Raw genomic sequence first — 26,133 nt, 5'->3', positions numbered from 1 at the left:
CAACGTGCTAAGAGCGGGACAATAGCACTCTCAAGTTGGAGTTTAACCTTATTCAATAAGAGGCCCCAATGTCCATTCCATTTTAAAAGCACGACACTTGTATCTAATTTATTATTATTTAGAATAATGCTTTGTGTACTAAGGACACACGTCACCCTCCCGACATACACAGCTGAACTTAGTACACGAACGGCAGATTCTTCGTCTTACCCGGTGTACGGATCAATTACAGAGCTCTCGTTTTTGAAGTACAGAAGGTTATTTCTCTCACTCGGACTATATTGAATTCCGATCATACAACGACGTTCAGCCTCTCTTCAGCGGCGGCCGGAGAAAATATGAACTAAATTGATGTGATTTTGCGACAATTACTGCGGTTTATTATTTATAAGTATGAGTAGTACGATGCAATCAGGTATTTTAGTTTAATAACTTTGTTGATTTGGTAATAACTGTAATTCAAATGTTATTTGCAGTAATAGTATGCAGGTGTTATATTTTTGCTGAAATCAAGTGAATTTCGTTTATCCTAAACGTGTCCAACTAGATTTCAACAGGTTTTGTTCACTAAATTTAAGCGTTTTCCTACAATGACTGTGTTTGTTTAGTTTCTAGTACAATTAGTACGATGATATCTTTAGTTTTATAACTTTGTTGATTTGGTCATAGCTGTAATTCAAGTGTTATTTGCACTAGAAGTACAAGTACGGGTGCCCTTGTTTGAGCGGAATGAAAATGTATTTCCCATTTGAACTGATATCAAATTACTGTTGAAAAATGTATTTTTTTTATTTTTTTTTTTTGAAAAAATGTGGCTCAAACATGGTTCGAATTGCATTTTTGCCGTTAATATTCTCTATAATTGGACTTACTGTGTGTTAACTTGATTTCATTAGTTTGTGATCCTGGAGTCTTTCTCCAGCTCTATTTTCCCCTTTTGTGTGCGTGTGGTTTCATTTTTTTTTTTTTAAAATAATTCAAGAGTTTTGCTACTCATCTTTAACCACAAGAAGAATGGTTGTGAAAATAAAGTTTCAGTGGTTCAAAATTTTGATGGACAGTTCAGAAACCCGGGTATCTTGCTTTGTTAAGCATATAAGTCGGCAGTATAGCTCAAGAGTGCCCGGCTTCTATTTTTTATTGTTGATGGTATTAGAATTCAAAAGAAAAAAGTTAATAATTAGATATCTTGGGAAAAAAAATAGTAAATGAAGAATCTAGATGCAAAAACTGATCGAATTACAGATTGATCATCAAGGTTTAACTTTTAATCAGTAGGTTCTGGGCTTCGTAAAAAACATTCATAAAGAGATTCGTCATTGCAGCCTTTTTAGGCACACAATCTATTGTGATCAATTGTCAGATATTTGAAAAGAATGTGCTACATTTTTTGTTTTTTTCCTCCTTCTGACTCACAGTAGTATTTATTAAAGCAGCCCTTATCACAATTTACAAAATAAATTAAAAAAAAAAAACCCATCTGGCATGTTCCTTCCTTTTTATACGTGCATACTCTTTAACAATTATTTAAATCATTATTTGTTCCTGGAAATGCAGTTTTCCATGATGTTATTTGAATTAATAGCTAGTGACACCATGAACAAATGAAGTTATGGTTATGTTATCATTCTCTAAGTTTCAGGATATGATATCAAATATCTGGGTCGTGTAGCTCAAGTTCGGTGGCTAAAGCCAGCTGAAGTGCTTTTCATACTTCAAAACCATGAGGAGTACCAGATCACCCACAAAGTCCCGCATATGCCAACTAGTAATGTTCATATTCTCATCTCTGATTTCTGTGTACTCTTATACCATATTATGCCTGTTACACAATTTTGTTTATACATATTTCCATCTCACAAAATGGACTTAAACAGGTGGATCTTTGTATCTATTCAATAAACGAGTCCTAAAATATTTTCGCAAAGATGGTCATAGTTGGCGTAGGAGGAGAGGTCAGAGGACTACTGCTGAAGCACATGAACGGCTTAAGGTTGTTAATGTTCTCATATTGCCTCTATTTCTTTTGAAACTACCAATAAACAAAATAATCAATTGAGAAGAATTATTGTAACAAATTAAGAAAATACATTTATGCAATTTAATCAGCAACCATCAGAAGGACTTAAACAGGTGGATCTTTGTATCTATTCAATAAACGAGTCCTAAAATATTTTCGCAAAGATGGTCATAGTTGGCGTAGGAGAAGAGGTCAGAGGACTACTGCTGAAGCACATGAACGGCTTAAGGTTGTTAATGTTCTCATATTGCCTCTATTTCTTTTGAAACTACCAATAAACAAAATAGTCAATTGAGAAGAATTATTGTAACAAATTAAGAAAATACATTTATGCAATTTAATCAGCAACCATCAGAAGTGAGTGAGAAACATGTTAGTTATTTGAATCTTGCATAAGTCATTTATTTTTCCTTTTTTTTTTTTTCTAAACTTCTTTCTCTCATAGTGCTGATACATCTTGATAAAAATATAAATGAAGACATGGTAACAGATCCAGAATAATATGTACATGAGTTGAAAAGTTTTTGGCCTTCCTTTTCAAGGAATACGTTTTGTAAAATGTTAATTTGTAGAACCGCAGCTGCAAAAGCAGTCTCTCTGGAATTATTAATATTGTGGGCTTGAGCAATTACATGTTTCCAAAGCTATCTAACCTGACCATTGAGCTTGGAGGCAATCCTACAGAACAGCCATCACAACCTAAGTGACAATATGTCATTGACCAGATTCATCTCAAGTTTTTCCATTTTCATCTTCTATTGGTTTCTTCTGGCCCCTGCAATGAAATATTGTTTAGAGTTTTTCATAGTTTAGTATTAACATTTATTGTTAATTTGTTAACTGAAATTTATCTCATGTCAGGTTGGAAATGCTGAAGTTCTAAATTGCTATTATGCTCATGGACTGCAGAACCCTAGCTTTCAGAGACGCAGCTACTGGATGTTGGACCCGTGAGTCTGGACATTTATCTTGTGTTAATTTTGTCACATATAATTCTTCTTGTGAAAGTTGTAGAAGTATGTGGGTTTTCAGTGCACGGATAGAAACAAATGTCTAATGGATATTAATTTGATAAGCTTCCAACAATTTATATCCTGTGTTATTCTCAGATAAAAGTGGACTGTTAAAGTTGCTTGGGCCGTTTACCTTTCCAACTTTCCGACTCTCACGATGCTTTCTTTAAATTGATATATTTTTGTGTTTGAGCAGGGCCTATGAGCACATTGTTCTTGTTCACTACAGAAATATTGAGGAGGTGAGTCTTCTTAAGCCTCAGCTTGGAGATTGCATAAACTAATTACACATACCTGTACTTATTCGTCTTCTTAATTTTTTCTTCTTTTTCTTACTGTAATATTTAGTAATTGAAATGCCTCAGTGACACTGACACCTAAGTCCATACGGTTGTTTTTGTCTTCTACCTAGTAGAACTCACAGCTTTTCCGATAGGTTGCAGTGACTTTCCTGACAGAAAATTGTTATTCTGGCCAATTCCCTATGATTTAGCAGAAATTACTTCTCTTCATGTTAAAATCTTGTGTCAGGAAGCCAAAGTTGAACTTCTCTGATACCAGTCTTTGTGGGTGGGCACTGGGCAGTTTGTTCAACATCCACTAATCACATGCACATTTTTCACTGCATATTGTTCCATTTAGTTCCTTTAGATGATAATTGGACATGCCAACCATGTTTACTTCCATGCACAATTGCTATAACTAACAAGAGCATTCCTATTTATATAATTATATTAGATAACTTGAGCAATGACATAACACATCCATTTTTTATTTATTTATTTATTTATTTTTCTTTGAATTATAGGGAACGCAGAATGCTAGATTGACATCACAGTTCTCGCCATTATCTTCTTCTACCCGCAATATGAGTCCCACCTCTTTTGCAACTCAGCAGCCAGAATCCTCTGTTGTCATTGGTGAATCTAATGAACCAAATCAGAGTCAGCCCAGTCCTGGATCTGTGGAAATTAGTTCAAATGAAGTCATTGAGATTCATGGGATAAATCCATCAGAACTTATAGAGGGAACGGAGGATGTTAATAGATCACCGGAGCCTGATTTAAGTGAAGCACTGCGAAGAATTGAGCAGCAATTAAGTTTAAATGATGACTCGGAGAAAGAATTTAACACAATCTCCATTGAGGATGAGGGTTCAATTAATTTAGAAAATCTTCTATTTGATTATGACTTGTCTGCTCAAACTTCAGATCATTCTAAGAATCTTATTTCACAGAGTCACTCAGGTGTGTTTTAACTTCCTGTTAGTTCTTTTATTAAAGGATAGTTTATGCATTATTTTCTATGTTATAGAAACAGAAGTGGCCAAAACTGCTGCTAATGGGGTATAACTCTGTAGGTGACAGGATGGAACATCTTCATCAACTCGTAGGGCCTGAAGTTAATATTTGGGGAGAGATGCTAGGTAGCTCTAACAGTTTGCCTGATGTTGAAACACAAGCAAAAAATGAGCACAAGTTGAATGAAAATGTGAGTAATATTATTTGCTTATCATTTCATCTCCAACTTGACAATATCCTTCCTTTAGTTTTGATGACTACAATTGTTTCATGATTGTATGATAAATGTAGTGAATGAGGTAAACATTTTCTCCCTTTTCCATGCAGTGTCAAGAACACCCTCCTTTTACTGTTTTTGATTGGTCAAAATTAACTTATAAATCAATGTTACTTATAGGAATATAAACTCATCCCTACACGGTTTCTTTTGGAAAATCGAATTCTGATTTAAATTCTTATTTTTCCCCTTTACATCATCTTTGTTGAGGTGTAGTTATAGTCAAGGTAGGAGCACATGCAAGCAGGGACAGGCCAGGATTATTATGGTTTGGCGGGGGTGAAACAGAACAACGTAATAAATAATTAGGCATGGGTTAAAAATTATGGGCTAAAATTATGTGGGCTTTTTTTTTTCGCTGTCAAAAATTAATGGGTCCACCCCTGCATGCAAGAGGCTATGAATGTTGGGCATTACAAAAAACTGAAGATTCAAAGAATCAACACTTCTGCCAGAGGTGAAAATTTGAGATAATGATACTTAAATTGCATAGATTGTTTGGACTCATGGATGAATGCAGCTTAGATTTTGTGTGATTAGAATTAGAATAAAACAAAAAGGGATATGTTATAGAACTTCAATAGGACTAGGAATTCTATATCACAGAAATGTTGGCTAAAAAGAACTAATGTACACATTGATTGAGTGAAACTGAGATAGGATGTTAAAGATGGATGGAACTATAGTAGAACTAGATGGGATAGGTTAAGAATGAGCATATTCATAATATTGTAAGCAGTGTTTTCAAAAGCGGCTAAGGCTTATGCCTTGAGGTACTCCTCATGTGGTGTTGACTAGGAACCTTAAAGCTTATGATTTCAGGGTTTCTTATCAAGGTTTATGCCTTGATTGAGTCAGTCGTGCAAAAACTGAATTGTATAAACATTTTGTATGATGAGATTTAGGCCATCACAAAAACGTGCAAATATTTTTTAGTATAGAAGATACTTTGCTGTATAGGTTCTTGGCTTGATTTTCAAATAACCTGTCATCTATGTTCTGTGTGCCTAGGAATATCTTGCTTTCTGTTATGAGTCCTTTTTTATTCCTAGTTGTAAAATGGAATCAACGATTTCCATACGAAAAGAGACAGCCTCAGAAATATTGAGATGGTTGAAAGCACAAATGTATGGATTGGCATGATAAGGAGTTTGTTTATTTGATGATACTAGTTAAAAAAATGTAGTTAGAAACTTCATAGCGCAAATGAACACTAATGATCAAATTAATAGGTAGAAAATAGACAAAACAATAGCGGACATGTGACCCTTCATTCTTTTACTCTTATAGAACAGATATAGGATGCGGATATTGAATTAAATTGAATCACAGTTGCAATATGATTGTTGGCATTAAACATTATCAGGCTAAAAATTGGAAACCTTGATGTTTCTCTTATATTGACACAGTTGCACTTACAACAGGGTATGCTGCTCAATCCATCACCAAATGAACCTGTAAGGGAGCAGGAAAATTATAATTGGCAAGACTTTGATGGACGAGGTTATGCACCAGAGTGTAAGATTTTCTCAAGACATAGTTTTCATTCAGAACTCAAGACTCCTGAGTTTGTAAAGCATTATGACAACTCTTTTATATTGCCAGCTTCTATGCTGTTCACCCAAGAAGATGATTCTATCAAAGTTTCTACATATTCTCCTCCAATGAATACTTATGGAACTGATCTGGACTGCTATCCAACATTTTTTGACCAAGGTCAGATTGGAATTCCTCTTGAAGACAATTTGAGTTTGACCATTTCCCAAACGCAGAAGTTCACAATCCGTGAGATATCTCCAGAGTGGTGTTATTCCTCTGATGCTGCCAAGGTACGTCTCTTGAAACTCAAATTTACATTAGAAGCTATTTAATAAATCACGGCTTATTCATATTTTATATTATACGAGATAGTAAACCATTTATAGCTTATAATGCATAAGAGTACTTCCAATATGTATTGGAACATAAGGTCATTTACCTCCAGATTCGAGCGATATTATGCATGTATATTTGGTTCTTCTATATTTGTCTCACTTCTGAAGGATGATAAATGTTGTAGTTGTTGATTGTCCTGGAATGAGGTAGTGGAAATGTGACCACATTTTTCTTTAACCGATTCCTTTTTTTTTCTTTTCTCACTCTGGAGATGATATAAGATAGCCGAATTGTTATTTACTGGTTCAATTTCTTTTTCTTTTCTGCTCAGCTCAGAGTGCCTTAATTGATATGTTAAATTTTTCCAACTGGCTTTCTGCTGAGTCAGTTTCTCATTTCCATTCCTATCTTGTTGGATAGAGCTCTTTCTCACACATTGACACGGCCATGGTTAAGGTATAGAAATAGTTTGCTTTCAAAGAATCAAAAGAAAGTTTATCAGTTTTCTGAAAGAGTCCACAAAAATTGACCTGGAAAGACCTTAACATATTTTAGACTAATCTTTGGTACCGGTCCAACCACATGTCAATGCTTTCATAAATGAACACTGGGGGATATCCTTTATCCTTTCAAAGCTGAATTACTGTTGAAGCCTCTAAGTCCAGAACACCAAAAGTAGACTTAGTGGTGCAATACGAAATTGGCATGGTTTAAGCTTCTTATTTAATTGCTTAATTTTATGTACTTTCCCTTTATTTTTTTTGTTATTAAAGTAAGAACTTAGCTGGGGATTGTTTGGCCATTTTAGTCATCAGGATTTTTAGCATTTAAACAAGCGTTAGGACTCCATCTCTGTCTCTCTATGCAGGTTGGTATTTTTGTTTTATTTGTGAAATTTACTGCTTCGTTGTATTCATATCAAACTCAATGTGTAATCGCGTTATTAGAGGTTATTTGCAGCAAATCACTTAATTAGTTTCTTTTCATAGCATAGCATCTGGTTTTAATTACTATTGTACAGCTAATTACTTACACATGAGATAATCTCGAGCAAAAAGTGATATGGTATCAGAGCCAGAACCTTATTTATCCAGCGTGTGATTGTAGTTTGTTAGGAGATAATGATAGATTTTAATTCAGATTTGAAAGGAACTAATAACCCAATTTTAGTCCTTCCATCAATTGATCCACGTTGAAATCAAAGAGAACAAGAAAGCGGAAGCATATCTTAATTCATAATTATAATTGATTTTGTTCGGGTTATGATCTTCCAATTGATTCGTGATTTTCCTTTGGAATTCTTGAAACACACTCTGTTGATGGGGATGCAGAGGTTATGAAAAATCACGTCAATTGGGAACCATGACCCCATGATAAATAACTGCTAGGCAGTTATCATCTTTTGTTTGTTTTAAATTGGGCCCTCATCAATTTAAAACAACTAACCGGCCTCTACACTTTAATCCTATAATAATTGATACCTATTAGTCCAAAATTATATTCATTGGATCACTTTAATGGACTAAAACTATAAGATAGCAACGCACACTTTAATCATATACATGTGTGGCCCCAATTGATAAAATTTTTCCAACAATCTCCCACTGGGCCATACATGTAATCTTTCAAATGTGCACAACCTTATGAGCTCAAAATTTGTTATCATAATTAAGGGCATTTCCAAACAATCTCGTCCATTAGTTATATTGATGTAGGATCAAAGCGATTTTCGTCACACTTAACGTGACTAAATCCATCAATGGTCACGTACACCCATACAACCAAATGACATAGATCAATTATGGGAGCGTAGTATGGAAATTACATGTTATGTGATCCAAACGTGTCTATTTCCAACTGGTCCAACCTTATAACTGAAGTGAAATCAATACTGAATATAATAACAGAGTGAAATGAACTGAATACTTTATTTCTGTACCGAAAAATATCCAAATACACAAATGTGTCCAATTAAACATAAGGCAATAAGAATACAAACTCCCACTAAAACACAATATCCTCAATAAATCTGACACCCATACGAGCAGTGTGTTCATGAAAGACCTTGGGTGGCAATCCTTAGTAAGCGGATCTGCAATCATGAAGTTCGTTCCAATGTGCTCTATGGAAATTTGTTCACTCTGTACTCTTTCCTTCACGATCAGGAATTTAATGTCAATGTGTTTTGACTTAGATGTGCTCCTGTTCTTGTTGGAATATAAAACTGCCGAGTTATTGTCACAATGTAACTTTAGTGGTCTTTCTATGCCGTTCAGAATGCGTAGCCCAGTGACAAAGTTTCGCAGACATATTCCTTGGTTAAATGCCTCATAGCATGCTACAAACTCTGCAACTATGGTAGAAGAAGCTATGAGTGTCTGCTTGGCACTCTTCCAAGAAATAGCTCCTCCAGCTAGTAGATAGATATAGCCTGATGTGGATCTTCTATTGTCTTGGCATCCAGCAAAATCAGAATCGGAGTACCCTATGATCTCCAACTGATCCGATCTGTTATATACGAGCATGTAATCCGTTGTTCTCTTTAAATACCTCATAACCCTTTTGGTTGTTTTCCAATGATCCATTCCAAGATTGCTTAAATATCTGCCTAGCATTCCAACAATAAATGCTATGTCTGGACGTGTACAAACTTGAGCATACATTAGACTCCCAATAGCTGATGCATAGGGAATCTTCTGCATTTCCTTAACTTCAAGGTCATTTTGCGGGCATTATTTGAGACTAAATTTGTCTCCCTTAACGACAGGGGTGTCACTTGGTTTGCATTCTTGCATGCCAAACCTCTTAAGTACTTTATCGATATAGCTCTTTTGTGACAATCCAAGAATACTTCGAGAACGATCCCGATGTATCTGAATCCCTAATACAAAAGAGGCGTCACCAAGATTTTTCATCTCAAAATTTCTTGATAAAAATCTCTTGGTTTCGTGCAACATGCCTATATCATTAGTAGCAAGCAGTATATCATCAACATACAAAATCAGGAAAATATGTTTACTACCACTAAACTTGCAATACATGCAATCATCAACAGCATTCATCTCAAAACCAAATGAGATAATTACTTGATGAAATTTGTGGTACCATTGACGGGAAGTTTGTTTGAGCCCATAAATGGATTTCTTTAATTTGCAAACCATATTCTTCGGGTCTCCAAACACAGTTTTCTGGTTGCACCATATAGATCGTCTCGTCAATGTTGCCATTGAGAAACGCTGTCTTAACATCCATCTGATGTAACTCAAAGTCAAAATGCGCAACAAGTGCCATAATTATCCTGAAAGAGTCTTTGGTTGAAATTGGAGAGAAAGTCTCTTTGAAGTCGATGCCTTTCTTTTGGGTAAAGCTTTTAACTACAAGACGAGCCTTATATGTTTCCACATTACCTTTTGAATCCCTTTTGGTTTTAAAAATCCATTTGCAACCGATGGGCTTCGCACCTTCTGGTAACGGGACAAGATCCCAAACTTTATTGTCTTGCTTAGGCTTATACTCCTCATTCATGGCATCAATCCATTGTCGAGAGTTAGAACCCTACATGGCCTGATGGAAATTGATTGGATCATCTTTCATCATTCCATTATTTTCCTAATGTTCTTGGAGAAATACTATAAAATCATCCAGAATAGCATTTTTCCTTTTTCTCGTGGATCTTCTTAATAGCATTGGTTTTTGAGGTTGTTGAGTTTGCACTTTTGGAATAATTACCTCATTTTTGGTGAGAAGTTCTTCAACATTGTCTTGTTGAGGTTCTGGATATACTTTTTGATCAATGACAGGTATAGAAACCTGTACATTGTCAAAAGTAATAGTAGGAATCGAGACCGATCCTCCCTCAATTTCTTTCTCAAAGACAATGTCTCTAACCTTATATCTCCTCCCAAACTCAACATCCTCAAAAAATGTTGCAGTTCCCATTTCAAAAATTGACCTAAGTGTGAGATCATAAAATTTGTAGCCCCTAGATCGTTCAGAATAGCCGATAAAGTAGCTGCTTACTGTTTTGGAGTCCAATTTCTTTTCATGTGGCCTATAAAGCTTAGCCTCAGCTGGACATTCCCAAGCGTGAAAATGCCTTAGACTAGGCTTTTTGCCTGTCCAAAGCTCATAAGGTGTTTTAGCAGCAGCCTTAGTTGATACTCTGTTCAGAATATAAGCTGCAGTCTTTAATGCCTCTTTCCAGAGTGATTTTGGTAAATTTGAATGACTAATCATACTCCTTACCATGTCCTTAAGAGTTCTGTTTCGTCTTTCAGTTACACCATTCATGGTAGGTGATCCTGGCATAGTGTATTGAGGGACGATTCCACATTCCTCTAGGTATTTGGCAAATGGTCCTAGACATTGTTCACCTGATCCGTCATATCTGCCGTAGTACTCACCACCACGATCAGATCTAATGTTCTTTATCCTTTTGTTAAGTTGATTTTCAACCTCAGTTTTTAAAATTTTGAATATGTCCAGTGACGACTTTTCATAAATGAGATATAGGTATCCATAACGTGAGTAATCGTCTATGAATGATATAAAATATTGTTGACCATTCCAGGAAGTCGTGGGGAACGGACCACAAATATTTGTATGTATCAATTCTAAGACATCCGAAGTTCTGTTAGCACCTAATCTCCTTGTTTTAGTCTGTTTTCCCTTGATACAATCAATACAAGCATCAAAATCTATAAAGTCAAGGATGAGATATAGGTACCCATAACGTGAGTAATCGTCTATGAATGATATAAAATATTGTTGACCATTCCAGGAAGTCGTGGGGAACGGACCACAAATATTTGTATGTATCAATTCTAAGACATCCGAAGTTCTGTTAGCACCTAATCTCCTTGTTTTAGTCTGTTTTCCCTTGATACAATCAATACATACATCAAAATCCGTAAAGTCAAGGGAATTTAAAATACCATCTGACACAAGTCGTTCAACTCTTGCTTTTGATATGTGACCTAAGCGCTTGTGCCATAATTTTGCTGAATTTTCTTTATTTAATTTGCGTTTAGTACCACGTGATTCCACATTCAAAGTTTCATTATATGATGCAATAATATCAAGCAAATATAGGTTATCATATGTAGATAACAAACCAGTACCAATAACATTTGAATTTAATAAAAGACTAAACTGATTGTTTTCAAATGAACAACAATAACCTAATTTGTCCAACGAAGAAACAGAAATTAAATTCCATCTAAAAGATGGTACAACGAAAATGTCTTTCAAATTCAAATAATAACCAGTTCTTAATAACAACCTAAAAGTGCCTATTACATCAACCTCCACCGATTTGCCATCACTCACATAGATGTATCTTTCACCATCACTTGGCTTTCGGTAGTTCAGGCAGCCCTGCATAGAAACACTTATACGAGTAGTAGCACCAGAATCTATCCACCAAGTGTTTCTAGGTATTGAAGCTAAATTATCCTCAGAACAGACCAAAGTAAGAAGTGCACCTTTCTTTGCATGCCAATCGCGATATTTGGCACAATCCTTCTTCACATGTCCAGTTTTGTTGCAAAAGAAACAAGTTCCTTTGTCTTCCTTCTTTTTCTTTTGTGCCGGACCCTTATGAGCAGCTTCATACTCCTTCCTCTTTTTCTTGCCCTTATCCTTAGAAGTGCTTGCCAAGTGAGCACTTTCAGTCCTTTCTTGCTTCAACCTTTCTTCTTCTTGCACACAATACGAAATGAGCTCATTTAGAGACCATTTCTCCTTCTGGCAGTTATAACTGACCTTAAATTGACTGAATTGTGCAGGAAGTGAGATCAATACCAAATGGACGAGCAAGTCATCAGACAGCTCGAGCTTTAGTCCCTTAAGTTTTGAAGTAATGTGAGACATCTCCATGATGTACTCCCTTATGTTCTCCTTGCCTCTGTACTTCATTGAAATCAAAATCTGCAAAAGAGTGCTTGTTTCAACCTTATCGTTTTTCGCAAAACGCTTCTCAATTTCAGCAAGGAACTCCTTGACATTAGATACCTCTTCGGTATCTGCACCTCTAAAGGCTTTCGGAATGCCGCGCTTAATGATCATTAAACTCATGCGATTTGAGCGATCCTACTTCTCAAAGTTCCTCTTTTCATCCGGTGAACTTTCTTCTGTAAGAGGAGTGGGTTGCTCGGTCCGAAGAGCAAAGTCTAGATCCATGCAGTCAAGAACAATCAATATGTTCTCCTTCCAATCCTTGAAGTTTGTCCTATTAAGTATGAGAATAGAATTACTATTGGCAGATAGAGTAGCAGATGAGCTAGCTGTAGAGAGAACCAAAAAAAAAAAAAAAAAATATTAATTATGCTCGATTTAATATCCACATTTAATAATTGATAAATTCAAATAGTGGTAAATCCCATCTCAAGATACCTAGTGCTACATCAACATCAAGTCTTTGGACAGTTATATTAATTGCAAATGGTGCTCTCAGTATAGTGATCAAACATTGACAATAACTCCTGTCAAATAATAAACCCATCTTTGGATTGATTTATTATTCACATGGAAATCTTATAATTGCCACACATTCATCACCACAAGTGTGTGTAATTCGGTCAGATATTAACCTTCCTTTGGGCCGGCTAATTTCCGCATGAAAAGACACACACACAACATCCAAGCATCCTAAACAAACCAATCTACACAAAAGAGGTCACTTTGGTGACATATTGTTTCAATTAGTTTACTTAAAATGCTAGACAACCTTAAGTTTTTATAAATGATTACCAAAATTTTGAATTAGATTGTCCCAATTAATTAAACTTTAATTAATACCTTTTAAAGAAGTATTAGTACCGAAATTTGAGAAAGAGAAACCCCAATTAGCATCAATAGATGCCCATGGAAACTTTAGGGACCTTAGGGTTAATAATTCAATACTTTAGGGGTTAAAATTTTGAAAAATTTGAAACTTTAGGGGCCAATTTTAATTAATTATGAACACTGAGGGTTTTAATTGCAAAATTCAGAAGTTAAATGGCCCAAAATAATTAATTTTCAAACTTAGGGGGCTGAATTATTAAACCCGTAACTTGAAAGGCCCAATTGGATGAATTCTAAATTACAGAGGCTGAATCCTTAAATTTTAACCTAAATGATAATTGCAAGCTGGTCCCTGAAATTACCCAAATTGCACCTGAAGCCCCCGTCCCCAAAAATTCACCCTGAAATCGTATGTAATTTTTATTTATTTATTTATCTTTTCCTCCTTCTCCAGCGCCGGCGCAGCCTAGTACCGGCACAAGCTGCTGTTGCCACGAACTGTCGCTGCCCATAGCAGCGCTGCGTGGTGCAAGGATCTGCACCACCAACAGCGCTGTCGGCAGCGATCTTGCACCACCAACAACCCAGTCAAACCGGAAAAAAATTAAACACAACTCCTTAAAATCCAAATGTTCTTCCTGTATGAAAGCAAACCCAAAACTTAAATTCCATAATAACACACAGCAGATTCAAACAAACTGGCTCTATATCTTCTATCCATGTTCCAGAACTTGATCCATAGTCCCAACAACTAGGGCTGTCAATGGATCGGATATGGAGCGAATTTGTCCAAATCCGATTCGATCTGGTTAAGAAAAATTATCCGATCCGATAATCCAATGGATATTTGATTGTTAAATCCATATCCGATTTGCTATGTTATCGGATATTCAATCCGAATTTTTTGTTCACCAATTTTTTCCTAAAAAAAATTATTTTAACTATCTTGATGGGCTCACCTAATATACTAGAAGGCCCAAATCAATTTTTTTATCCAAATGATGCTCCTTTAGTTCCTTTTAAAGAAGTTTCTCTTGAAATGTTTTAATAATCTTCCTATGTGGGATATTACATTTTTAAATGGTACTTCTCTTCTAATGTTTTAGTGGTCTTTCAATGTGGGATACTACTTAATTGTCAATTCTAAGTGTTTACTAGTTTATTTTATTATTTTCACTAAAAATCATAGCCTTAACAAAATTAAAATAAAAAACAATATCAATTTTAACAAAGTAAATTATTTTTGGACATATTAATTATTAGTTTTTGATGTTATAAAACAAATTACTATAGTTATTTTTATCTTATTTTAATTAATAAAAAATTAAACCTCTTTGAATATTTCAAGTAAAAATATTATACTATTATCTAATATTATTTATTATTTGAAAATTATGCGTAAAGCATAATATAAGTTTCAAAATGGAAAAAATTATGTTTAATAAATTATGATATAATATATAAAATATATAATATTATTATAATAAATCGGATCGGATCGACATATATCCATATTTGCTCCATTTAGTTAACAAATTATCGAATTCGAATCTTAATCGGATTATCGGATTGAAACCTTAAATTCACCTCCCGTTAATTTCATCGGATTCGGATCAAAATCCAATCCATTGACAGTCCTATCAACAACAGAATAAAAGCACAACCCACATTTGATTTAATGGCATAACAATAATGACTAATATATGCACGAAAATTCGATTTTTTTTTTTTTCAAAGAGTTTAAGCAGGAAATTGCAGTGCCTTATTTCTCATACAGTTGATCCAAATTTCATGCCAGATTCTGAATAATAACGTGAAGAAGATCAAATAACCCAAAATTTCTCAAAGATTCAACGATGGAGTGGCTCTGATACCACTTGATAGGTTTTAATTCAGATTTGAAAGGAACTAATAACCCAATTTTAATCCTTTCATCAATTGATCCACGTTGAAATGAAAGAGAACAAGAAAGCGGAAGTGTACCTTGATCCATAATTGTAATTGATTTTGTTCGGGTTATGATTTTCCAATTGATTCGTGATTTTCCTTGGAATTCTTGAAAAACACTCTGTTGATGGGGGATGCAGAGGTTATGAAAAAATCACGTCAATTGGGGACTATGACCCTATGATAAATAACTGCCAGGCAGTTATCATCTTTTGTTTGTCTTCAATTGGCCCCTCATCAATTTAAAACAACTAACCGGCCTCTAAACTTTAATCCCATAATAATTGATACCCATTAGTCCAAAATTAAATTCATTAGATCACTTTAATATACTAAAACTATAAGATAGCAACGCACACTTTAATCATATACATGTGTGGCTCCAATTGATAAATTTTTTCCAACAGATAACACTTGGTTCTTAGTTTCATAGTCGGAGGTCGTCTCTCGTGCTTTCTGATGGTCGATTACTTGTCATCAAGGTCGAGGTCCACGTTGGTGTGGTAGTCTTTTGTGTTTTTAGCTGTCGATTGCGTGATTCATAGTCGGCATCACTCAGTTTTATCTGAGTCTATGTTTCTCCGATGAGTTCTCTTGCGGTCTCCTCCATAGTTTATTGCTGAGCCTCTGTGTGTATCTCGGTGTTCTTCAATTTCAGGCGAGTCTAGATTTGGGTCTTGGTCGAAGCAAGTTTTCTCCAATTTCGTCGACTACTGCCTTCCTATCGCGTCGTCTTCATGAGATTCCTTTGGTCAGCACTGTTGGATTGTTTAGCTGTTGGTATTTATTTCTTCTTTTTTTTTTTAATTTGATTGGGCTGTTCGTTAATTTTAATTGTGTTGGACTATTGGTTTAATCGTCTTGGGCTACTGGTTTTAATGGCATTTGTGGGACTGGATTTATTTAAGTGGAAATTACAAGTTTCCAGACATTTCAAAATCACAATGCAAAAATCAGGTGGAAAAGTTTTTTATTCAAAATTCAGGTATTGATTTAATTAATATTATTAATATAAAACATATGAACCCCAATTCCAAACCCTACAATCCAAATTCTCTCTATCTTCTCTCCTTTCTTGAGGTATCGACGGAAACCGTCACCTCCACCACACTCTCGGCACCACCGCAGTCAGAATCACACTTAACCACCTCACCGTCTCTACCACACCACAACCATCACACCCACCAAAAAATCCCCAAACCTGCAGCCATAGCCACCCCCGACTCCATTTACACTAAACCGAACAGATCAAGAGAAATGAGATGGGGACACAAAAAGACGTCGCCACCACGCATAAAGTAGCGGCATGGCGCTCGCATCCGCTCGCATCTTCGTCTTACACAATGCAGCTACAATGGGGAACACAGCGCACGATGCTACGACTGTGGCTGCTTGACGATTGCTCACGTCGTTGCTCGACCGACTGTGCCTGTCATTGTTCGATGTCTCCACTTTTGTCGTCGGTGGGAATGCTAAGTGAAAACGAAGCAAGCCGCTGGATATGAGAAATGAAATGAAGTAGGCTGGTGGATTTGATAAAAAAAAATTATAAAACAAGTATAATAACTATGTAAAATGAGTAGCCACGATTGGTTTTGCATTGCTGTGGTATGTAGTTCTGATTTGTTGGGTGTGGGTGGATATGGTTTTACAAATGGTGGTGGTGGGGTTAGTGTGGTGCAAGTAGTAGTGGTGGTCGTTGTCATGTTTTGATGGTGTTGGGGATTTGGATGGTTCATGTTGGTAGCGAAACTAGGGGTTGTGATGGTGTCGGCGACTAGGTGGTACGATGGTTGCCGACAATTGTGTGGTAGTGTGGTGCAGACGACGGTTGTGTAGTGGTGGTCATTTTTTTTATTGTTGTTGGCTGTGGTTGTGGTGGGGCCGAGGTGGGACATTGTCCGTGACCAACTATTTGATTGGTTTGTCCGTGACCAAATATTTGATTGGTTTGTGACCAAGTATTGGTGGTGAATCAAGACCAAGGGTGGATGTTTGTATATGTGACCAATTATTTGGTTTTGTGACTGACTATTAAACTGTGATCTTAAAATTTTTTAATTTGTGACCAATAAATTTGAAAATATGTGATCGATAATAAACTGTGGCATGTAATTTTTTTTATTTGTGACCAATAAAATAAATTATTACGTATAAAATTTTTGATTTGTGATCTTCAAATAATTTGTGACCTACAAGATTTTTATTTGTGACCTCAAAATAATTCGTGACCAATTAATTTGACAATATGTGACCAGTAAAATAATTGTGACCTATAATTGTTTATATGTGACCATTAATTGTATATTTGTGACCTTATTAAATTTAATTAATAAATATTTTTAATTAATTAACTAATACTTGAGTTTTTCATTTTGAAATCTGACACCTAAAAATTGAATTGTGCCAAAGTTAACACCTGCCTTATGAATTTTTCCCTTTATTTAATTTGAGTATGAATATTTTTGGTTGTACACGATTTCATAATGTCAACTGAAAAGACTTAACTCCATTTGCATTCACTTTACTCGCAGGAACTACTCTTCATGGACATTTTCATTTTTAATTATTGATTGAAGACAAAGGCAATTTGTAAGGACATATTAATGGAAGTCTTTTGTCTTCCGATCAAGAGAAAGATAAGGAGAATTATCTTGCATGGTAAACTAAAGATTCTCGAATTATGGCCTAAATCATTGGATCTATTGATGCTCATATTGTTCTTAATCTCGAACCTTACAAGTTAGCTCGTTCTATGTTCGAGTAAATTTACACTCAAAGTAAGCTTCAATTGGAGTTTGAATTGGCTAATTTTTCCCAGGACTCTCGCTCCACTGAAGAATATTATTCTGGTTTTTCTAATATTTGGATTGAGTACACAAATATTATTTATGCTACGGGCATTTAACACCTTGGAGGCTGTCCAAGCTGTACATGAAGTCACCAAGATAGATCAATTTTTCATGAAATTGCGACTTGAATTTGAATCCATCAAGTCAAATCTTGTGAATTACGAATTTATTTCAAAGCTGGACGGCTATTTGGGTGAACTACGGAGGGAGGAGTAGCGACTTATCACTCGTACCTCTTTAGAACAACAGTAAAACCAAGTAGCACAGATCTGTTGTATATGTGTCTCAAAGGAAATTCAAATCTTGGAATATATCTAGTGTATAATGTTACAGGTGTAAAGAGTTTGGTCACATGGCTCTTCAGTGTCCTAGAAAAGTTTTCAATTACTGCAAGCCTAGACATATCATTAAAGAGTGTCCTACTCGTCCTTCACGCAAGACTGGAGCAAGTTATGTTGATGCTGCCACTTTCGCCTCCAGTTTAGCACTCCCACTTGCTCCCACTCAAGTTTTAGCCTCTCAAAGGCTTTTTCGGGAATATGCCTTTCTATTTGAAGCTTTCTTGATTCCCAATCTTGTTCAAAACTCCATCACTCACATGATCCAACAAATTGTTATTCCTGCTTTGTTTACCTTAAGTGTCTAAGGTAATCCATTAACTACTACTTCTTGGTTATTAGACTCAAGTGCTTCTAATCATATGACTCACGATCCTCTGTTGTTTAGTAACCTTAGACCATATATTAGACCTCTCACTATACACAATGACGATGGTAACAATCTTCCTATCTCAGCCATGGGTGATATACCTCTAAATTTACCAAATGTTTTAGTTTCTCCTAGTTTATCGACTAATCTTATGTCTGTAGGTCAACTTTTTAATAATAATTGCACTATGTCCTTTTTTTCTTCTGGGTGTCAAGTGCAGGGTTGGGTGTCTGGGAGGACGATCGTGAGGAGGGGCTAAGGAGTGACGTCTTTCCTATTTCACCGAAGCCTGTTTCGTCTTTTCCTATTGTTTGTAATTATGCTACTTTTGATATTTTTGATTGGCATAAGAAATTTGAACATCCCAATTCTAATGTGTTACAATATTTATTAAACTCTGATTTACTTGGTAATAAGAATTCTGCTTTGGTTTCATCTATCTCTCTTGATAGTGCTTCATGTAAACTTGCTAACAGTTTCATCGTTCCCTTCGTACTTCGTATACTTCCAATATTGTTCATAGTGATGTCTGGGGCATTGCACCTGTGGTCTCTTATGCTCATTATAAATACTTTATTACTTTTATTGATGACTATAGTCACTTCACATAGGTTTATTTTCTTCGGGCAAAGAGTGAGGTTTTCTAACTTTCAACCTCTCCTTGCTCTCATTAACAACAAATTTTCTTCCTTAATTAGAATCTTACGATCTTATTTGGGAGGCGGATATATGTCTAATACGTTTCAATACTTCTTCTCGACCAAAGGTATTATTTCTCAACGATTTTGTCATTTTACTCAACAAAACGAGGTGGCGGAACACAAAAATCGTCGTCGCCTTGACATGGTTAGAGCTCTTCTGATCGAGTCTTCTGTTCCCTCTCATTTTTTGTCTGAAACCTTATCTATCACTGTTCATCTCATAAAATCGGTTGTCTTCTCCCACTCTTGATAACGTCTCTCCATTTTATAAGATATTTGGTCATCGTTCCACACGTTCTTATCCACGTCCATTTGGCTGTATTTATTTTGTTCATTTGCCACCACATGAAAGATCAAAACTTATGCCTCAATTTGTCAAGTAAGAATGGCAATAAGGCGGGTATGGAACGGGTCAGCCATTTTCACCCCTGTCCCGTCGGGTATTTTGTTATTTTGTCTTGTCCCCATACCCGGTTAAAGAAGGACGGGGTGTGCTTGGGGCGGAAAAGGGTAGTATTGATCGTTTTGTTTATTTTTTATTTTTTATTTATTTTGCCCATGTTTGAGCCACATTCTGGGAAAAATGCATTATTCATGTCAAATCTATGAGAAATGTGTAGTCAAAAAATAAAAAAAAGTTTTAAATTTGCGTGTAATATTATTTTATTGAAGAATGTGTGGTTGAAATCAAATCAAATCACTGTTGAAAAATGTATTTTTTGAAAACAATGTGGCTCAAATAATTTGTTAAGAACAATTCATGTTACTTTAAAAATAATATGTTTTTAGTTAGTAAATATTATTACTTTTTTTTTTTTCAATTTGTTAAGAGCAACTCATGTTCTCTTTAAAAATAATGATAAAGATCTTTTATTTTTTATTTGATAAAAAATTTAAATTTGAAATTAACTTTAAATTGGGCGTGTAACGGGATGGGGGCTATGTTTTCTGTTCCCATCTCTTACCCGCTTTACTTTGAGTTAGTATGATGCATCTCTATTCTTTCAAAAGAGTGTTGCTAGCATTTTTTTTGTTGGTATATGCAGATGATATTATTATCTCTAGATTTGATCGCAACCTTATTTAGAAACATTAGCTACATCTTCACTCGATTTTTCAGTGGAGGAGTTACTCTTGGGGATAGGCACGACTGAACAGACTCAAATGCATAAGTATACTTGTATTTGTATGAAAGACCTTGGTTATTTCACTTCCGTGGCTTAAATGTTCTTACTACACCGCATGATACCTTCTTGAATTGACTTAAGCATATTCAAGACTTAATAAGGTTGGCTGATCTATCTAAAGCCTTCTTAGTTGATACTCCGTTAGAGCTTAATGTTAATATATGAAAAAGACGAATCTTCCAAGCCCTACTCTATATTGGAAGTTAGTGGGTAGTCTTATTCATCTCATTATCACATATCCAAGTACTTCCTTTGCGATTCATATTGCCAACAAGATTATGAATGCCTCTCATCATCTTCATTTGATAGCTATTCATCGCATTATTTGCTATCTTACTGGGACTTCTCATTGTGGTCCGTTCCTCCGTCACGGAACGTCTCTTGAGCTCACCATTTATAATGATGCTGATTGGGCTCTTTGTCCTGATTCTCGTTGATCTAGTGCTAGGTGGTGTATCTTTGTGGGTGATACTCATTCTTGGAAATGTAAAAAACAAGATCGTGTTTCTAAGTCTTCTACTAAGACAGAATACCGTGCTATGTCCACTTCATGTTCAGAGGTTGTGCGGTTGAGTGGTCTTTGCGCAGAACTTGGTATTTCTCAATTACAGTCTACACATCTCTATGGTGACAACACTATTCAGATTATGGCTAATTCTATGTACTATGAACGCACCAAACATATTGAAATACACTGTCATTACATTATGGACGCCTATGATTCCAGGGTCATCACTCACTCCATGTTTCCACTACTCAACAAACCGCATATATCTTCACCAAATCTATAACTTGCCTTTGTCATAATTTTCTTGTAAGCAAATTTATGCTTATGGACTCACAACATCAATTTGAGAGGGGGTATTAGAGGTTATTTTCAGCAAAGGATTATTTACTGCAAATTACTTTATTAATTTCCTTTTATAGCCTAATCACATAGCTTAGGATCTGGGATTTGATTCCTATTGTACAGCTAATTACTTACCTTGTATAGCTTTGTAATATCATATATTTGTAAGGCAATACACACGAGAAGATTATCTCACAAAAGTGAGGCTGAGTACAACATCCACTAGTCTATATAGATGTACTTAACTACATTTCATCCCATTTCTTTGCTTTATATCAGTGCATTTTCATCTGCAAGTGTTTGGTTTTCTGTTCGTGACTTCATGTTTATTTCATATGGGATATAGTGTCATGAGGTATAATTTTCTTCGAACTGGGTAACTTAAAAGAAGTTGAATTCATTGTTTGGGTATGAAGATAAGATTGTAAATAAGGACCCGTCAAGAAAAAGGAGCAGTGTTCAAAATAATCAAGACTTGAATGGTAGAAACTTCATTAGAACTTTTCACGGTTGCTTTTGCAAAATAAACATCCATGCTTTAAGCTGTCTTTCTCCAAACTTTTCTTGGATATAGAAATGTGCCAACTCTTTGTGGCTTGACTGGATATCGGTTCGCAACCTGGGGATTCAAGTTTTCAACTTCCCATCTATCTCAGACATGTAACAATTACGGGTTGAAATGTTTATGATCGTTCTGGATTTTTCTGAATTCTAGGCAATATGACATGAATCCAACAACGTGAATAAGTGATCCTTGAATTTCTTTTTGAGTTTATCAAGTCACCATTAATTTTTGAACACGGCTCTTCAAGGTTCAAAATCTTCTTTGCAGGTTGTTATTATTGGGTCTTTCCTCTGCAGTTCGTCAGAGTGTGCATGGGCTTGTATGTTTGGTGACGTTGAAGTTCCTGCCCAGATCATTCAAGAAGGTGTTATTCGCTGCAACGTTCCTCCTCACTTGCCTGGAAAAGTCTCTCTTTGCATTACTTCTGGAAATCGGGTGTCCTGCAGTGAAGTTAGGGAATTCGAATATGTTGCTAAGCCTAGTGTTTGCGCACACAGTAATATCACTGGAACAGAGACTAGCAAGAGCTCAGAAGAACTCTTGTTGCTTGTCCGATTCGTACATATGCTTCTCTCTGATCCATCAGTGCAAAAAGGAGATGGCCATGAATCTAGAATTGATTTGTTGAGCAAGACCAAAATGGCTGAAAACTCGTGGAGCCAAATCATTGATGCTCTTTTAGTTGGCACTTCAACATCATCAAATGTTACGGAGTGGCTTTTACAGGAACTTCTGAAGGACAAGTTAGAACAATGGCTTTCTTCTAGATTACGAGAAAATAACCAGCTAGATTCTTATTTATCTAAGAAAGAACTTGGGATCATACACATCGTTGCTGGATTGGGATTTGAGTGGGCGCTACAGCCCATTCTCAGTTCTGGAGTCGGTGTAAATTTTCGTGATATCAATGGGTGGACTGCACTTCACTGGGCTGCACATTTTGGGCGGTAAGTCTTATCTTATTTTACCATTTTCATGTATATCTGTCAGTTTCATGACATTTGGCATTTTTACACGGTGAAGTTGCATTCAACTCTTGTTTGAGATATTTCTATAACTCAAATTATAATTACAAAAATACAAAGAAATTTCTTGAATTACATAAGAACAGGTGCAGGAAATGACAGAAATGCAACTCCAACTTTTGTTTCTTCAGTGTTAATTATATTGAATGCCTCAATTGAGGTTGTCCTTCTCCTTTATATAATAGGATTGCATCTTCTAAATAAGGTAATTTACAACAAATCTCCTATTCTACGAATGTATAATTATGTACAAGTCAAATCTCCTAGATTAGGAAATATAATCAAATATCCTAGATTACGACAGACATTCAACTCTTCGGTGTTATTTCAAACCGAATTAAGTTAAACTTTTTGTCCCTTTGAAATACATGTTTTAGAGTATTCGGGTTGAGGTATTGTTATTGCATAACCAAACAGCACCAATAGACATATCAGTTATCACTAATTTTATGTTCCAGTCTGGTCAATTTGTGAACGGAAGGGGTTAAAAAATGAATCTCTTGCTGTTTATGCTAGAGCCATTAATGGAAGACTTCCTTAGTAAATTGTTTATTATTATTGTTTGAAAGCATGATTTATGTAAAGTTTTATATTTGTAACAGGGAAAAAATGGTTGCCGCTCTCATAGCATGTGGGGCATATGCTGGAGCAGTTACAGATCCTAATTCACAGGACCCAACCGGTAAAACTCCAGCATCCATCGCTGCTTCAAGTGGGCATAGGGGACTTGCAGGTTATCTTTCAGAAATGGCACTAACTGGACATCTCTCATCCCTCACACTGGAAGAAAGTGAGCTATCTAAAGGATCTGCTGCTCTGGAAGCAGAAAGAACAGTACATAGTGTATCAAAAGCAAGCTCTTCTGCGAATGATCATGACTCTCTGAAGTACACCTTAGCTGCAGTCTGGAATGCCTCTCAGGCTGCTTCACGTATTCAATCAGCATTTCGTGCACGTTCTTTTCGGAAAAGGCAACAGAGAGAAGCTGCAATTGCCATTGCTGATGCTAGTAGAGATAAGTACAGTATATTATCAAAGGATGTGCAGGGTCTTTCGGCAGCGTCAAAAGTTACATTTCGTAATACACGTGACTACAACAAGGCTGCTCTGTCTATTCAGAAGAAATATCGAGGCTGGAAAAGGAGGAAGAACTTCCTTTTATATCGCCAGAAAGCAGTGAAGATACAGGTGCATCACTTCTTTCCAAGCATATTTTACTTATATACGAGAAGATAATAAATTGTTTATATTTCTAGTATATGAATCTCGATGAGTAGGATGCAGTCTCATTAGATGATTCCTTCCAAAATCTGTCTAGTTCTTTTATCTTAAAAGATGCCATTTCAGTCTCTATCTTCATCTGTACAAGTAATTTTAGCAAGAAAATCGTTAGTTCTTTGACTGACTTGTACAGGATGTGAAGTTTAGAACCGAAAATGCTGAGGGTTGACTTTTTGTTCACATATATAAATATTAAGGTTAAAGAAGATTAATTGCCATTCCAAATGGCATCCTTGGTATTGAGCACATAAATCAAGGAAAATATCTATTACGTGAAAGACGTAGGCCTTTAAAATTACGAATCTACTAAATAAATGATACTGCAGGCTGCAAATGCATTTCACAGAATATGTTCTACCACTTAATTTCCCTTTGGCAAGTACGTCTTTTGATCCTCCCACCCCCGGTCAAAATGATAATCGAACTTGGGATATATACGAAATTCACCAAAGCATTTCAATGAATTAGCTGAAAAGGTTATATGATGGGGCTTTTATCTAATTCTTTTCGTGGCAGGCCCATGTGAGAGGCTATCAGACTAGGAGGTATTATAAGGTATGCTGGGCAGCTAGTATATTGGAGAAGGTAGTGCTGAGGTGGCGCCGGCGAGGAGTTGGCTTGCGGGGATTTCAGCTCGACAAATTCATTGAGGAAAGTGAGGATGAAGATATTCTTAAGGTTTTTCGTAAGCAAATAGTGGATGTAGCTATTAAGGAGGCTGTCTCCAGGGTGCTGTCTATGGTCGAATGTCCAGAGGCACGTCAACAATATAGGCGTATTTTTGAAAAATATCTTCAAGCAAAGGTAATAAAGAGCTTCATAAAACAATTGCTTTCATCCTCTATGTTTGTCTCAAGATCACGAGCATGTCTTTTTATATTAAAATCTTATTTCTTCTTAATCTCTATGCCAAAATAAAAAGTCAAGAACAGTTAATATAAAAAAAATCTATGGGAAGTTGAATGAAATCTTGGTGATATTAAAATGAATGTCTCCAAATAAACTTAATGTTCGGGGTGGAAGTAGTATATCGCCAGCTTCAGCTTCATTAGCTATATACATTCTAAATGCTTCTAGTTAAAACTTCAAACGTCTGATGGCCAACTGAATAACGTTCCATTCTCTATTCTTTCTCATGAAGTTTGTGGACATTGACTTAGCATTAATCTTAAAATGTGGCAGGCCGAGCTTGAAATTTCAGAATCCTAAACAGCATCATCTACTCGTGGTGACAATTTTCATATGGAAAATGACACTGCTTATCAGCGGACATGGTTGCAATTTCTGATAATCATAAACTCGGCTTCTTTCTGTAAATTTTAAAGGCTAAGCTGTTTTCCAGCTTAATCATTGTGTACCATGGTTTGTAAATGTTGGTTAATGAACAGCAGCAGAGAGCAGTACATTCAGCATTCAGTTATATTACATTCTGGATGGATAAGGGGTTATCACGGGAAAAAATAATCTTGCTAGTTTTGTTATATTTTTGGATTTTCCCCGTAGGAGGAAAAACATGCATGATCTGGTACATCTAACAAGTAAAAAAAGGAAAAGTTAATACTGTTGACTTTGCATTTATTGAGAAACTAATTTCAATAATGGTTACTACATGTTATATTTATAAATTATATGGCATCTGCGTGGTGGAGTGGTTCTACGTTAGTTGACTGGACATCGATGGTTTTAATTAGAATGAACCGATCAAATCAAGCAACATCTTCTTTGACTTGGGCCCGATTAACTAA

The 26,133-nt window shown here is 35.7% G+C and overlaps 1 protein-coding gene across 1 annotated transcript; it reads left to right on the top strand.

Annotated features, from left to right (window-relative positions):
* Positions 1 to 110: 110 nt before the first annotated feature.
* On the top strand, positions 111 to 25,871 carry LOC111403357 (calmodulin-binding transcription activator 4-like). Its single transcript, XM_023031835.1, has 14 exons — positions 111 to 415; positions 1,637 to 1,768; positions 1,878 to 1,993; positions 2,882 to 2,970; positions 3,230 to 3,275; positions 3,842 to 4,280; positions 4,394 to 4,524; positions 6,021 to 6,129; positions 6,217 to 6,440; positions 7,295 to 7,354; positions 22,350 to 23,029; positions 23,710 to 24,295; positions 24,905 to 25,192; positions 25,571 to 25,871. The coding sequence occupies exons 1-14, from the start codon at positions 394 to 396 to the stop codon at positions 25,595 to 25,597; spliced, it is 2,949 nt and encodes a 982-aa protein (XP_022887603.1). The 5' UTR covers positions 111 to 393; the 3' UTR covers positions 25,598 to 25,871.
* Positions 25,872 to 26,133: the final 262 nt, after the last annotated feature.

Source organism: Olea europaea, chromosome 11, assembly GCF_002742605.1.
Source record: "Olea europaea var. sylvestris chromosome 11, O_europaea_v1, whole genome shotgun sequence".
NCBI lineage: Eukaryota > Viridiplantae > Streptophyta > Magnoliopsida > Lamiales > Oleaceae > Olea > Olea europaea.
The sequence above is the reverse complement of the archived record's forward strand: the minus strand, read 5'-3'. Positions and strand labels throughout refer to the sequence as shown.

Excerpts from the sequence above, each read along its gene's own strand:
- LOC111403357 (XM_023031835.1), top strand. The coding sequence starts at position 394 with ATGAGTAGTACGATGCAATCAG. Across the intron at positions 1,769-1,877 it reads AGTCCCGCATATGCCAACTA|GTGGATCTTTGTATCTATTC; the intron begins GTAATGTTCATA and ends GGACTTAAACAG. Across the intron at positions 25,193-25,570 it reads AAAAATATCTTCAAGCAAAG|GCCGAGCTTGAAATTTCAGA; the intron begins GTAATAAAGAGC and ends AAAATGTGGCAG.